This window comes from Puma concolor, chromosome E1, assembly GCF_028749965.1.
Source record: "Puma concolor isolate L17-30 chromosome E1, mPumCon1.1.hap2, whole genome shotgun sequence".
NCBI lineage: Eukaryota > Metazoa > Chordata > Mammalia > Carnivora > Felidae > Puma > Puma concolor.
The window spans coordinates 14,846,729-14,863,145 of NC_141680.1; the positions used below are offsets into that span (position 1 = coordinate 14,846,729).

The 16,417-nt window shown below is 40.5% G+C and overlaps 1 protein-coding gene across 3 annotated transcripts in view; it reads right to left on the reverse strand.

Annotated features, from left to right (window-relative positions):
* Window positions 1–4,348: 4,348 nt before the first annotated feature.
* PAFAH1B1 (platelet activating factor acetylhydrolase 1b regulatory subunit 1) overlaps window positions 4,349–16,417 on the reverse strand; it is a 79,351-nt gene continuing 67,282 nt past the window's right edge. For all 3 annotated transcript variants that reach the window (XM_025919240.2, XM_086686326.1, XM_086686327.1), the window contains 3 exons: window positions 13,367–13,468; window positions 9,175–9,331; window positions 4,349–8,315 (listed from right to left, as the gene is read on the reverse strand). In XM_025919240.2, coding sequence (XP_025775025.1) covers window positions 8,242–8,315; window positions 9,175–9,331; window positions 13,367–13,468 — 333 coding nt within the window. In that variant the 3' untranslated portion in view covers window positions 4,349–8,241. The remainder of the gene's footprint in view (window positions 8,316–9,174; window positions 9,332–13,366; window positions 13,469–16,417) is intronic.

The window sequence follows — 16,417 nt, forward strand, 5'->3', positions numbered from 1 at the left end:
CTAGAAGAGTTTTTTAAAGCATATGAATATCAATTAGTTTAAATTCAACATTGTCCTTATAATGTTGAAGTGGGAGGAGAGGGTAGAGTCATAGGCACCCAGCTAGGGTTTACCTGCCAGTCATTAGACCCAGAAGAATGGCCCAACAGATAAATGTCACCTGTTGGTCACAGAATTAGAGGCTGGGAATCTCTCCTCCATAGAGCTGTGTGTGGTACATGTTAGAGTGACGGCCAGTTGGGGTGAGGGGTGCTGTGGGGTGGGGGCCCAGGCCCTGTGCCTGCTGGCCCAGATGGGTTGCTGAACACCAGATTTGTGGCATCTACTCTTGTCCCTTCGTCGGAGTCAGGAGAACTGGGAGCACCCCCCAAGGGACTAGGAGCCCTGGAACGGAGGGGGGCCTGAGGGTTGCCACCCTAGGGTTAAGTTTCAGGTCAGCCAGGTCTCAGGGGAAGGGGTTACCATGTAGGTGGGCTCGAGGGGCAGGGCCTCGGAGATGGGAGGGTGCCTGTGAGGGGCCTGCTGCCAAGAAGAGGGGAGGTCTCCTAACTGGCGGCTGCTTTTGGCCAGCTTGAGCGGGTGGGCTCAGCAACATGCATACTTCAGTATCTTTTTGAATTCTTGGAGAGTTTGTGTGTGTGTGTGTGTGTGTGTGTGTGTGTGTCTCTGATATTCTCTGAAAGAAAAATGAAGTTCTAACATCTGTTCCTTTTCCTGAGCCAACTGAAGACATTCTTGACCTTGAGGTGTTTTTAAATTTTTTTAAGACGTTTTATTTTGAGAGAGAGCAAAAGTGTAAGTGGGGGAGAGACAGGGGAGAGGACAGAGAATCCCAGGCGGGGTCCACGCTGTCAACACAGAGCCCGATGTGGGGCTCGAACTCACAAAAATCATGAGATCACGACCTGAGCCTAGATCAAGAGTCGGACGCTTAACCAACTGAGCCACCCAGGCGCCTCCGACCTTGAAATTTTCTAAGCAATGCCATCGAGTCACCGTTGATGCTTGATGTTTGCTTGCTCCCCACACCCCCCACCACTTTCCTTGACAGTCTCAAGGTCGTGTTCTGAACATTCCTTCCTATAGCCTTTATCCTGTGAACACCAGCCATGTGTTTCATGGCACTTCTCGAATGGGGGCATCGTCTTGGAAACCTGAGGAATGGATCGGGCTTAATTACCACTGTACCTACCAGTCACCTGAGAGGACTGTTTTCATGGTTGATCCCTCACGTGTATTAGTGCTGTCTGCTACCTTTGACAACCCAGATGACAAGGGACTGTTTAAAGGAAACAAAAGCCTCTAAATGTGAAATCCACCCTTTTCCCTTATCTTAGTTGACAGATTATAATTTTTTTTTTTTTTTTTTTTTTTTAAAAAGGGTGAAGAATGGTGTCCAGAAAGGGTTAGCGTGAGAACTAGCATTTTGGGTCCTGGTCTGTGTTGATGGGCAGCTGTTCAGGATCTGAAATTAATTTGCGTGAGCCACAACTCCCCTCTCTCACGGATGCCATGCTAGCCTTTCGCTTTCCAAAACTCTGTATTTGGGTTTTTTTAACATATGCACGTTACTTTTCCAAGTTAAATATCTTAAAAAACAAAAACAAAAAAACTATTATCACCAAGTTAAGCTTTTAAGGTTGTATCTGTCTCCACTCCTGCCCTCCAAACTGCCATTGTGAAATGAGTATTAGGAGAACTTGGACTTCACCAAGGAATTCCTATATATCCTGAAGCTGAGAATAAGTGGATTTCCACATTCCTGCTGCCAGAGTCTAAACTGTCAAATCAAACAAGGCAGGCATAATCAGGACACCTACAGAGGACAAGTGGCCCTCCTCAGATGCAAACTGAAATACCCCCACTAAATAGGCAAACCCATTGCTTAGAAAAGACACTAAAAAAATACCGAGATGCAGACCATGCAGGACCCAATTATCCTAATAAAGTCACCTCATATAGAATGGCTTAGGAGCTTTCCTTTAAAAAAAAAAAAAAAATCTTCCATGTTTATTTTTGAGAAGGAGAGAATGGGTAGGGGAGGGGCAGAGAGAGAGAAACCCAAGCAGGCTTCAAGCTGCCAGCACAGAGCCCAACACGAGACTTGAGCTTGTGACCTGAGCTGAAACCCAGAGTCGGGTGCTTAACCGACTGAGGCACCCAGGCGCCCCAGGAGTTTTTCCTAAATTACAAGTGTAAGCAAGGATAATCCTTGCTTACCGATTCCCAAGCTCCACCACTTCCTAATGGCCCTCCCACATGGTGCCAGTGGTAGAGGGCCTCAGGGATGGGATGAGGGTCATTCCTGCATTACTGAAGGTTAACAAGTTGAATGAAAGATGTCACAAGGTCCTTACACTTAGCTAATAAGATGCTTAACACGGGCAGAACCAGATAAAGGAAAGAACATATGCATTTGGGTTTGAGTCCCAACTCTCTAGATTAGCTTAATACCCTTGCTCTATGTCCTCACCTCAAGGGAACCTGTTTTCTTGCCCATAGAAATGTACTACTGTCCACCAGCAGGGAGAGTAAGTGTGTTGAAAATAAGGGTGTTGGCACCTAAGCATTCAAAATGTTAGGTTATTTTCCCTCCCCTAGACCCTCCACCTCCACTTTTTGTCTGGGGCAGAGAATCCCAAGCAGGCTCTGCACCATCAGCACTTGGGGTTTGAACCCACAACTGTGAGACCATGACCTGAGCCGAAATCGAGTCGGACGCTTAACCGACTGAGCCACCCAGGTGCCCCTGCACTTTTATTTTTAAATTTTTTAAAGTAAACTCTATGCCCAACATGGAGCTGGAACTCACGACCGCAAGAGTCACATGCTTCTCCAACTGAGCCAGCCCCTCCACTTCTATTGAAAGGCTAGCGACCCAAGTAGGAATGATCATACAGAATATTCACAAAGGCAAAACTCCACGTGTCAAAGTGATGGCGATCAAGAGTTCACATCATAGCTGTGGGGCCACTCGTCCCAATTTCTTATTCAAGGAGAAGTTGCTTGAATTAGTGGTTTTCAAGCTTGAACCTGCATCAGAATCATTTGGGTGGCTGGTTAAAACAGATTTTTCAGATAGATGTTTCAGATAGAGTATGTCTGAGCTGGAGCTCAAGAGCTTGCATTTCTAATGAGTTCCCAAGTGCTGCTGCTGGCCTGCTGGGAAACACTGAGAGTCATTTTCCTAGAGAATTCTGGTAGGTCTCTCAGCAGTAAAAAATTGCACGCAAACCAAAGCCGAAACAGCGACAGAGCTGCCACATCTAGGATGCAGCACCATTTCTCCACCAAGTCTTCCATTGCCTATCCCTCATCCTACCTCGGGGACACACCCAACCATGAATGTTGGAAGCTTGATGTGATAGACCAGTGAGTTAGTTTTGAATAGCTACCTGCATTTCAGAATCATGACACTACAGCTAGGATTCCCTACCCCTAGGGAAAGTGGTCAGGCTCACCTTCTGCATCTTAAGCTGGGGGTAAAGAGGAACCTGCGGGGAAAGGGAAAAGCTGCAAAAGCCAGAAAACTCGAACTAAGCAAATTACTTTTGTTGCTCTTGGCCCAGCTCCCCATGTGGGGGTGGGGAGGTAGGGGAGAGGCTACTCCCAACAGAAGGCAAGAAAACAACTGGGCTGGAAGTAAAGAGCCACCACATCATTCAACTTGTCCTTAAAGGCTAGAGACTTCATGGCCACTACAGGTGCCGAGCGGTAGTAGGGGACGGAAGGTAGGTCATAGGCAACATGTATAAAGCAGAGGGAAAGCCATGGGGCATCTGGGGCAAGAGTGAAGAGGATTTTGACATTTCAACCCAAATTTAAAATACTTAGAATCTTCCAAGAATCCAAGACCACTGGCCAGAACAAGAGGTTCATTCATTAATAGAACAAAGGGGACAGGACCCTTATCTCTGGGCCCTGACCACAAGAGGGGCAAGTCTTCTTGGGGGGAGACTTTTTTTGCGGCTTACAACAGGTCATTCCTGGCATCATCAGCTCTCCGGTGCCTGGGCAGAGGAGTCCCTGTCGGAAAGGGCTGCTGGAGGGGAGGGTGGTGCCTCAGAGAACAGTCTGAACTCTGCAAGTCCACCACCATGGCAAGAGCTCCTGCAGCCACCGCTCCTCGCTCCTGATCTCCTAATAAGGTGAAGGAAGCAGACAGTAAAGGCAGTGCCACCGCTGCCCTAGAGAAAAAGACTTCCATCAAGGCCCTGCCACCAATTTGCATCTTACTCTACGACAGGTGTTGAACACAGCCCCATCTGCAATGAGGACTCCACTAAAAAGCTTTAAGTCTCTGCACAGGGACACCAAAAAAAAAAAAAAAAAAAAAAAAAATCACATCTAGTTTTATAGGCATTTAATAGTTTACCAATTGGTACAATAGGATTTTTTAATATGCAGAAAACATGAATAAATTTTGTTTTACACAGTCTGAGAGCAACAAATCTTACTGTAAAACACAAGAGCAATATTATATACATTCCTTTACTGATTTTTTTTTTTTAATTGTGTCAATATCTTCAAGTTAACTCTTACAATCTGGGAAGTGTTTTCTCCAATCACCACCACCTCTGCAACATTCATATGAAATCAATGCTTGCCTTCATGTCAGTGTCAGATCAACTTCTAACTCGAAGATTTTGTGTTTGTTTCTATCTTCAGAGTGAGCTTTAGGGATGCCTGAAGGATAGGCAGGACAAGAAAGCAGCTACTTACATGATAGAGTGGAAAGATAAAAAGGCCAGTCCAGTCCAGTTGTGACTTGTAAATCCAGCTTGCCCTCCCCCCCACCCTACTGAAAAGAAAAAAAAAAAAAAAAAAAAACCCAAAACCTTTTTCACCAATTTTGTACATGTCGCTTCTCTACCAGGAGATTCTTCTTTGCATCATCTAGATTAATTAACACATTGGACTTATATACAGCTGGACAGAAAGAGTAACCATTTTAAGTGCCTTTTCCTTCAACAATTTTAACTTCAGTTGCTTAAGGATTATCAAGCCACCACTGTCAACAAAACAAAATATCCTTTACTTTTAAATAGTTTTTCTTTAAGTGAATTTAAAAGAAAACTATTTAATGCGTGATTTTACCTGGAAGTTCACACAGAAACAGAAAGAGGCAAACAGGAGAGCAGGGCACTGACAGTAAGGAGACCGGGCTTGGTGATCTAGAGCCAAAGCTTCCGAAGACTACAGCGAGCGCTCCACAGCCTGGACGACTTGCTAACACTAGTGATTTTTAGAGCAGTGCTCTGGGCACACCATTGGTCACACCACACATAGACAAAACAGGACGGTCTTAGTCTCCTAAAGTGCAAGATGCCATGTCAAAAAGCAACTATTCTCCAAGCAACGTCTAAAACCACAGTTTCTGTGGCTCGCACTTCCAAGAGTGCAGCTAGGACTTCTTGGGCACATTATATCAGGGTGGCACTGGAATGTCTTTTCACACACACAAAGTCAAATAATCATCTGAGGATGCAATTCTACCAGCTTTTTATTTCTTAAATTAAGTGACCAATTTGATTGAGAAAGTGACAAAGCAGCAGTGAACCTCTAAACCAGTTAATAAATTCCTCTACTTACAATCCAAACCAGTAACCTCATCATTGTACTTATCCCAGGCAAGGCACAGGGTTAGACAGCAGACAGAGAAAACGGAGGAAACGGGAAGAAAGGGCATCAACAGGGCAGCGTCAAACAACAGTGCAGGAAACCGCTGCACATCCGATTCCGGACTATGGATGGATCCACTCTCCCCCACCCCCCTTCATTATTCAAACAGGGCTCGTTACATTTGGATCCAGTTGAGGACCATCCCTGAGATTCAATGTTTGCTGCTTCTTAAACGGAGGATGTCTGGTAACTCAACTAAGCAGCAGGCTGTGGCAATCTCCCAAGTAAGGATAACTTTGTTTACAGAGTAATATTGTTTCTCCTCCTTTGTCAATGAAAGTCACTGTGTGCTGCAGGGGGGAAAACCCAGTGGACAGCAGCTTTGTTTCCTCCTAAATCGGTACCATTTTTTTCCTTTATTGTTCGTATCTATGAGTGATTTCTAGATGTTGTGGCTTACCCTTGAACAATTCGTGTTGCTACATGCTAAAAATGAATTAAAATACAAGACATTTATACATGTACAAACAAATGTTAAGATGCACCATTTCTATGTATTTATATTTCTTAAAATAGGACAGGAAATAGCAGCAAACGAGAACAAAGATATCTTCCATAGCATTTGTAGAAAAATCCAGTCAGAACAGCTAAAAAGAAACAAACAAACAAACAAACAAACAAACAAAAAAGACTTCTCAATGTGAGCAGGGTTGTGAGGCAATATTGTCCTGAAAGTTATTCTACTGTATGTAAGGAATTAGCTTAAGTTGTAATTTTTGTCTTCAAAAGTAGCCATTAGTTCTCAAAACACTTTTCCTTCCAGAGACGTCTCTCAGGAATTATTAAAAACAAAGCAAACAAACAAAAAGACACAAGTTAGACGTAAAGCTGCTTCTAGTAAACGTAAGGCCTAGTCTCTGTGTGTGTATCTACAGGACATTAACTCTAACCCTTTGTCTTTTTCAAGAACCAAATTTCCATTAAATACTAAAAAGGGACATTTTAAAAATCACATATTATGCAAATGAATAAAATGCAATTCAGAGTAAGTTTCTTTGTTAAACTGTCTTTGTTATTTCACTGTTCTGTTAACTTTTCAAATGACCTTAAAAAAAAGCTGTTGGTTAGCTAAGCAATAGAATTATTTAATAATCTGCAATGAAATATTGTTTCCAAAGTCATAGATAAAAATTCTCTTAAGCCTACTTGTAGTAACTTTGGATCACAATATACAATATATCAAGGATGCATAAAATGCTGAACAGCCAAATGGGGCGGGGGGGGGGGGGGGGTGCTTTTCCTTTTAGCTGGGAACAATTCCCACAGAGTCAGACCTAGTTTTCAGAAGCATTAGGATCAAAAAGGGTTTGTTCTAAAGCATGGTACTCCACGGCAAAATTTATTCTACTTGTACATTTTAGCACTTCTTCGAAAGCCCAGGACCCAAGGATATGGAGGTTGTATGTGTGTGATATACATATACAGACTTATCCACTTACAGATAGGCCCATATAACATTTATATATAAACAAAAGGTGAAAACACAGTACATTTTTATGCATGCTCCATTAAACCCTGTCTTGTTTTCAACTTGTAAGTTAAATACAGTTCAAATCAGTATCAGATTTGTGTTGAAGAACAAACTGCTGTATTTCTCCCACTCCCTTCAGATGGGCAAACATAACCTTTTCCGTATTTGTCATTATGTAATGCACATTGCACATCCCTAAAGAACATCGAAAACAAATAGTGATTTGTACCATGACACACTCAACGGGAAGATTAAATTCTACTTGGGAGTCACGTCACTGCACAGTCTAACAGTATGGAGAAGACAACTACAAGTGTGTCTAGTGTGAAAAATAGAAGCTTAGAGAATTACAGTGTTTTTCAACCTGTTTACAAAGCATTAGGACCCAAATGAAAGAAATGATTTGCTATTAGCTGCTGAGATTTTTCTTATTTGGAGATTTACAGTCATTTCCGTACATAAATATACCACTAGCCTCTGCCTGATAGGCTGCCAAAACAAATGTGTCCTATTGATTTGGCAAATGTGTCACGACAAAAATTCCAATGTGTAATCCCTATTAATTACATAGATGGTTCAGAAGATTTTGAATTGTAGCCTTATCATCTAACATCCTTAAAGAAGATTTATTAAGCACACTTAAGTGATGTTACATAGATACACATTTCAGAAAAAGCCCTAATAATCACCACTTTTCCCCAAATGAGGCCATCAAGTCAGGCACCAACAGATAGCAGAAAGAAAAACAGGAATTAATAATCCAACATAAAATGACACTGTCAACTATTCAGTTTAGTGCCCTAGTTCAATTTATTCAACTTCTGCCCTCTTAGGCCTGGTGTGACCAATGCCAGCCCAGGTTTTTAAACCCTATGGTACTTCTAGACAACGTATGTAAATTTACAGTATACAATTTGGATTCACCATGCATGAATACTTTGTGTGTAACATTTAATAAGCTCAATCTACATCCAGAATAATTTACATGAAAGGACAATATTTATTTAAACAGAGCTCAATGGGGTAACCATGGTATCATCAGAGTGCATCCAGAGGAAAAATGGGAGGAGGGGCCAAATGAGACTCAATCAACGGCACTCCCACACCTTTACTGTTTGATCTACACTGCCAGTAACCACATATGGTGCCGTCTTATGGAAATCTGAAAGAAAAAGAAAAGGCTTATTTTAAACCCAGATAAAATTTTTAACAAGCCACAAAATAAGCAAGTCCACGTGCCAGGAATGCTCATTTTTTTCTATACACACCCACACATACACCCCTGGGTTAGCGAAGCTGAGACTTAATGATTAAATCCTATATTAACACTTCAATAAAAATACCTACGCCCATTACCCCCATCCCAACTAAGGCTGAATGTTTCACTCGAATCTAACAACAAGGGTAGCTCTAATGTATCTACTTACTTAACTTACTATGTTCCAGGCTTAGTACTAATGCATTATATTCATGTTTAATTCTTTTAACAATCCTATGAGGTAGGCGTTGGCCCTATTCTACTGAGGCTTTATTTTTATCATTAGATCCATCATACCCTGGGTGTATTATATTTTTAATGTATTCACTATCTTATATTCTAGATTTAGGTCTAGATGACACTGAGGCTGTTTATTAGACTTAATTCAGTGAGTCCCCTGCCGGAGGGAAAAAGGCTGAGTAAGATTTCCTTTGAGAAACTTACAAACTAGTAGGGGAAGAAAATTACCCATCAGAGTGGTTAGTAAGCATCCTCTTCACAATCCTAGTTTCCAAAACCAATGTTGTGCAATGGAGAAAGTAATTTTTTTTTATTATAAGGCTGATGATGGAAAGAGAGAGTTAAGGAAAGGAGAATTTAAAACAAATGGTAGGAATCCACAAAGTTTTTAAACTGTCTTCTCTAGTCTGTCCTGAAAGCACAGGTCATTTCTTACCTGGAAAATTCCTCATGATTACATAAAACTGTTTGTGTCTCGCACTCCAAAATCTACTTGTTAAGAAATCTCCTTACTCGTACATACCCAAGGAGGTAACAAAGTGTTCATGCGCATTGAGGGTCTTCATGCATCGCTTGTTCTTGTAATCCCACACACGGAGGGTCTTGTCATCAGCACAACTCAAAATAAACTTCCCCCCAGAATGGAACAGAACTCCACGTACCCAGTTATCATGACCCACCTTAAAAACAAAAGGTGTTCAACTTAATAAAGGGATAAAATATTTAAACGGCATCTAAGAAAATAGTTCAGTCATTACTCAAAGCAGTGAAGCTACATGTACCCAAAACATCAATGCCAAAAAAGAACCCCACATCCCCCCAAAAAAGTGTAGGGAATTTTTCTAGATTAAAGGAAACTGGAAACTAATAAGGCATGACCAGTAAATATTATGTGTGATGCTTGACTGGCTCCTGGGTGGTGGCTACAATACAGTTATAAAGGGCACTAGTGGATAACTAGAGAAAATGTGAATATGTAGTATTAATGGTAAGTTTCTTTTCTTTTTTTTTAATCATGTTTTTAATGTCTACGCCCAATGTGGGTCTCAAACTCATGACCCCAAGATCAAGAGTCACGTGCTCTACCGACTGCGTCAGTCAGGCACCCCAATGTTGTTTCTTGAGTATAATCATTTTATTGTGGTTATATAGAACACCTTTATTCTTAGGAGACATATGTTAAAATATTTGGAGCCAAATATATATCCACCATATTCCTCTACATAGAAATTTAAGACAATGGCTTGGTGCTGAACAGTCCAACAGGGTAGCCATTTAGTCACATGTAGTTTTTAAAATATAAACTAAAATATTAATACTATCAGCAATTGAGTCCTCAGTCTCATTAGCCACATTTCAAGAGCTCAACAGCTGCATGTGGCTAGTAGCTATAATGATGGATAGTACAGATACAGAACATCATCACAGAGAGTTCTACTGGACAACCGTAGACTAAAAAAAGAAAACTTGGTAGGGGAGCCTAGGTGATTCAGTCAATGGTTTACGTGTCTGATTTCGGCTCAGGTCATGATCTCATGGTTCATGAGTTTGAGTTCCACGTTGGGCTCTGTGCTGACAGCTCGGAGCCTGGAGCCTGCTTTGGATTCTCTCTTTCAAAAATAAATAAACATTAAAAAAAAAGCAGGTGGGGGGTTGGGGGGAGGGGCATCTGGGTGGCTCAGTCAGTTAAGTGGCCAACTTCACAGCTCAGGTCATGATTTCGCACTCTGAGTTTGAGCCCCACACCAGGCTCTATGCTGATAGTTCAGAGCCTGGAGCCTGCTTCAGATTCTGTGTCTCCCTCTCTCTCTGCCCCTCCCCTGCCTGTACTCCGTCTCCCTCTCAAACATAAAAAAAATTAATTTAAAAAAAAAAAGAAAAGAGGGGCACCTGGATGGTTCAGTTAGTTAAGTTTCTGACATTGCCCAGGTCATGATCTCACGGTTGGTGAGTTTGAGCCCTGCATTGGGCTCTCTACTGTCAGCACAGAGTCCGCTTCAGATCCTTTGTCTCCTTCTCTCTCTGCCCCTACCCTGCTTGCTCCCTCTCTCAAAATAAGTAAATAAACTTAAACAAACTTGGTAGGTTTTATTAGGTATGACAGAGCTGTATATGGGTGATTTTTATTTTCTTCTTTTAGCTTTTCTGTATATTTCTAATTTTTCTATAATGTAAATAACCATACTGCTTTTATAAAAGAACCCAAGGGGAGTTTAAAAAAAAAAAAAAAAAGAAAGAAGAAAGAAAAACAAAAAAAGACAGATGACCAACATAACATATTCTTTGACCAGGGTGCCTGGATGGCTCAGTCGGGTAAGCATCCAACTCTTGGTTTCAGCCCAGGTCATGAGCTCACAGTTCGTGGGATCCAGGCCCACATCAGGCTCTGCACAGTGTGGAGCCTGCTTGGGATTCTTCCACTCTCTCTGTGCCCTTGCCCTGCACCCACTTTCTCTCAAAATAAACTTAAATAAATAAATAAAATACCTTGTTCTACTGTAGTGACCTATAAAAGTCACCAATGATGAGAGGTAGAAGTCTCAACAAAAGTTAAGTACAAAATCTATTTAAAACAATTTTTTTTTAATGTTTATTTATTTTTGAGGGAGAGAGAGAGAGACAGTGTCAGCAGGGGAGGGACAGAGAGAGAGGGGGAGAGGGAGAGAGAGAGAGAGAGAGAGAGAGAGAGAGAGAGAGAGAGAGAGGTACAGAATCAGAAGCAGGCTGTGAGCTGTCAGCACAAAGCCTGATGCAGGGCTCAAACTCATGAACTGAGAGATCGTGACCTGAGTCAAAGTTGGATGGTTAACTGACTGAGCCACCCAGGCACCCCAATACAAAATGTATTTTAAAAGTAAAATACAGGGGCGCCTGGGTGGCGCAGTTGGTTAAACGTCCGACTTCAGCCAGGTCACGATCTCGCGGTCCGTGGGTTCGAGCCCCGCGTCGGGCTCTGGGCTGATGGCTCAGAGCCTGGAGCCTGTTTCCGATTCTGTGTCTCCCTCTCTCTCTGCCCCTCCCCCGTTCATGCTCTGTCTCTCTCTGTCCCAAAAATAAACGTTGGAAAAAAAAAAAAGTAAAATACAAAATCACATTTCCGTGACCAAAATAAAGCAGTAAAAAGTACTATCCTTCAGGTGAAAAACAGGAGCCAGAAACCTCGGGAGAAATTAAGGTGACCTCTGTTCTTACAGGGGAGGAGAGCACATGCTTCCCTTTTCTTTAAGATTTTATTTTAAATATTCATTTTTGAAAGAGAGTCAGAGAGAGAGGGAGACAGAGGATCCGAAATGGGTTCTGTGCTGACAGCAGAGAACCTGATGCAGGGCTCAAATTCACAAATCGTGAGATCATGACCTGGGCCAAAGTGAGACACTCAAAGTCAGACCAAGCCACCCAGGTCCCCTAAGATTTTATTTTTAAGCAATCTCTACACCCAATGTGGGTCCCAAACACATAATCCTGAGGTCAAGAGCCGCATGCTCTACCAACTGAGCCAGCCAGGTAGCTCTGCAGATCACCTTTTTAAATAGTGATACAGTGTATCTGAACTCAGCTCAGAATACTGTTAGAGGAGAGTTTAATTTTCTAGTCAATTCTTGATGATACTTCCAAAGTGTCTACCATATCTTACAGAGACCATCACTTCAAGGTATGGTTAGTACCTAAAACGTCTCTAAAACAAACGGATGCCAAATTACAAAAATTGTTAATAAAAATTGTTAATGCCCACAGATCCCCTTATTGCTCCCTTAGGCAAATAAAAATGCCCACAATCTTGTACTATCATTTATATATCCTAATATTAAATTCTGGCACTCCTGAAATGAAATAAACATTTCTAAGCCGTGAAGCTAGGTAACAACATTAACGTCACAATGGTAAAATAAAACAAAGAAGACCATATGAACAAATATGTCAATAGGATTCATATTAAAATTAAATACAGTGATGGGTGGCGCAGTCGGTTAAGCGTCCGACTTCAGCTCAGGTCACGATCTCGCGGTCCGGGAGTTCGAGCCCCGCGTCAGGCTCTGGGCTGATGGCTCAGAGCCTGGAGCCTGTTTCCGATTCTGTGTCTCCCTCTCTCTCTGCCCCTCCCCCGTTCATGCTCTGTCTCTCTCTGTCCCAAAAATAAATAAACGTTGAAAAAAAAAATTAAAAAAAAAATTAAATACAGTGAAATACAGAATCAAACACTTTAAAAAATGAATGGGTCTGTAATAATACTATTTTTCCCCATAGGAGATATAGAATTTTTAAAGAAAAAGTGAGCTAGGATCTCCCTCCTAGCATTAATGGCTTTGTAGATCCTTTTTATAACATGACATTCTACAGGAGTAATTTTCTTTTATCTTTTTAAGTGTTTATTTTTGAAAGAAAGAGTGCAAGTGGGGAAGGAGCAGAGAGAGGGACCGAGGATCCGAAGCAGAGAGCCTGATGCGGGACTCAAACTTATGAAATGTGAGATCATGACCTGAGCCAAAGTTGGAAGCTTAACCTACTGAGCCATCCAAGCATCCCTACAGGAATAACTTTCATTTCACTGTTAACAATGGAATTACAAAAGTTTAAGAAAAATTATCTTTATAAAGAAGTTATTTTAAAGCCTGGACTAATTCAGATTATTTAGTAAGATATCACAAGGCATCTAACCCCCCAAAATATAAACATAGTAAGCTTCAAAAGAAGCAGTTAATATTATGCAAACTTACTAGGGTCATAAGGCACATGCCAGTACTGACGTCCCACATCTTAATAGTCTTGTCTCTGGATCCAGACAGTAAGAATGGCCCAGGCTTGCCACTTTTTTTAGTCTATAGAAAACATACAAAAATTAAGTTTCCCATGTAAGAAGTTAAGTGAAGACTTTAGATGACTTCTAACAATGATCTATATTTTCAATTTTACAGAAATGCAATTTTGGGAGACAAATAAATATTGTGTATGTTTACTATACACAATTTGATACTGAGATACATATACATGGTAAAATGATCATCATAATCAGGTTAGTTAACATATCCATTGCCTCGTATAACCATCCCCCGCTTTAGAGCTACCCTTTTAGCAAATTTCACATATACACAACACAGTATTGTTAACTATAGTCACCAAGCTGTACAATTAGATCTCCAGGACTTACTCATTTTATTTTCCTCTATCGAAATACAGAAGTCTTTTTTGACATATGTAGGCTACACAGGAAGGACCCAGATAATATGAAAATAGAAAATCTCCATTTAGGTTAAGACTCAGTTTCTATGATACTAACAGATGATAAATTTATTGCTCAAGACTTCTGGAATCAAGAAAAAAATTGAAAACTAATTCAGTCTTTATATAACATCCAAGCCAGAATCAACTTTATGACATGGTAAGTAACCACCACCAGAGGGCAGTAAAAAGAATTTGAAAATGCAACCAAACAGCCAGCCAAAATTTAAGAGATTACTACAGAAGTTTCATTTCAGAAAAATAATTTTGGGGGGTGAAGGGTGGGGGTAGGGGAAGAAGATTCTTTTCATTCATTTATTAAAATATAATTAAAATATCCACGATAGGACTGTCTCTATAAAAAAGGAACATGGTCAATTTTGGCTCATATAATTTATTCAAAGAAACAATAGTCTGTAATTTATTAAGTTATTAATCATAAAAATTGAAATCATGAAAAGTAAAAGTTAAGAACCATGACGAAATATAAAACTCCTGAGTAGAAAGCCCAAAAGACTCCACCAAAAAATTTCTAGAACTGATAAGCAAATTCAGTAAAGTTGCAGGATACCAAAAAAAAAAAAAAAAGTACAGAAATCTGTTGCATTTCTAAAAGCCAATAATGAAGCAGCAGAAAGACAAATTAAGAAAACAATCCCATTTACAATGGCACCAAAAAATAATAAGATACCTAGGAATAAACCTAACCAAAGAGGTGAAAGATCTGTACTCTGAAAACCAGAAAACGGTGAAAGAAATTGAAGACAACACAAAGAAATGGAATGACATTCCATGTTCACGGACTGAGCACATATTGTTAAAATGTCTAAAAAGACCCCAAACAGCCAAAGCAATCCCGAAAAAGAACAGCAAAGCTGGGGAGGCATCACAATTCCAGACTTCAAGTTTTATCACAAAGTTGTAGTAAGCAAAACACTATGGTACTGGCACAAAAATAGACATACAGATCAATGGAAAAGAATAGAAAATCCAGAAACAAACCCACAATTATATGGCCAATTAATCTCTGACAAAGCTGGAAAGAATACCCAAAGGGAAATATAGTCTCTTCAACAAATGGTGTTGGGAAAACTGGACAGCAGCATGCAAAAGAATGAAACTGGGCCACTTTCTTATACCACACACAAAAATAAATTCAAAATGGATTAAAGACCTAAATATGAGATCTGAAATCATAAAAATTGTAGAAGAAAACATAGGCAGTAATTTCTCTGACACTGGCTGTATCACCTTTTTTCTAAATAGGTCCCCTGAGGCAAAGAAAAAGAAACAAAAGCAAAAATAAATTACTGGGACTATATATCAAAATAAAAAGCTCCTGCACAGCAAAGGAAACAATAAAACAAAAAGGCAACCTACCGAATGGGAGAAGGTATCTGCAAAATGACATATCTGATACAGAGTTAGTACCCCCAAAATATAAAGAACTTCTATAACTCAACACCCCAAAAAACAAATCCAGTTAAAAAATGAGGTGACACGAACAGACACTTCTCCAAAGAAGACATACAGTTGGCCAACACACGTATGAAAAGATGCTCACCATCACTATCATTAGGGGAATGCAAATCAAAACTACAATGAGGTATCCCCTCACACCTGTCAGAATGGCTAAAATAAAAGACACAAGAAACAACAGGTGTTGGCAAGGACATAGAGAAAGGGGAACCCTCTTGCACTATTGGTGGGAATGCAAACTGGTGCAGCCACTCTGGAAAACAGTATGGAAGTTCCTCAAAAAGTATAAAATAGAACAACTTATGATCCAGTAATTGTAAATTGTACTACTGGGTATTTACCCAAAGAATAGAAAGAAAAGAAAAGAAAAGAAAAGAAAAGAAAAGAAAAGAAAAGAAAAGAAAAGAAAAGGAAAGAAGGAAGGAAGGAAGGAAGGAAGGAAGGAAGGAAGGAAGGAAGGAAGAAAGAAAAGAAAGAAAAAAGAAAGAAAAAAAAATTCCACTAATTCAAAGGGACATACATGCACCCTTACAGCAGCATTGTTTATAATAGCCAAGATATGGAAGCAACCCAAGTGTACATCAACTGATGAATGGATAAAGAAGATATATATACATACATACACACACAATGGAATATTATTCATCCACAAAAAAGAATGAAATCTTGCCATTTGCAATGACATGGATGGAGCTAGAGAGTATAATACTAAGTGAAATAAGTCAGAGAAAAACAAATACCGTAAGATTTCACTTGCATGTGGAATTTAAATGAGCAAAGGAGGGGAAAAAAGAGAGCAACAAACCAAGAAACAGATTCTTTTTTTTTTTTTTTTTTTAATTTTTTTTTTCAACGTTTATTTTATTTTTGGGACAGAGAGAGACATAGCATGAACGGGGGAGGGGCAGAGAGAGAGGGAGACACAGAATCGGAAACAGGCTCCAGGCTCTGAGCTATCAGCCCAGAGCCCGACGCGGGGCTCGAACTCACGGACCGCGAGATCGTGACCTGGCTGAAGTCGGACGCTTAACCGACTGCGCCACCCAGGCGCCCCAAGAAACAGATTCTTA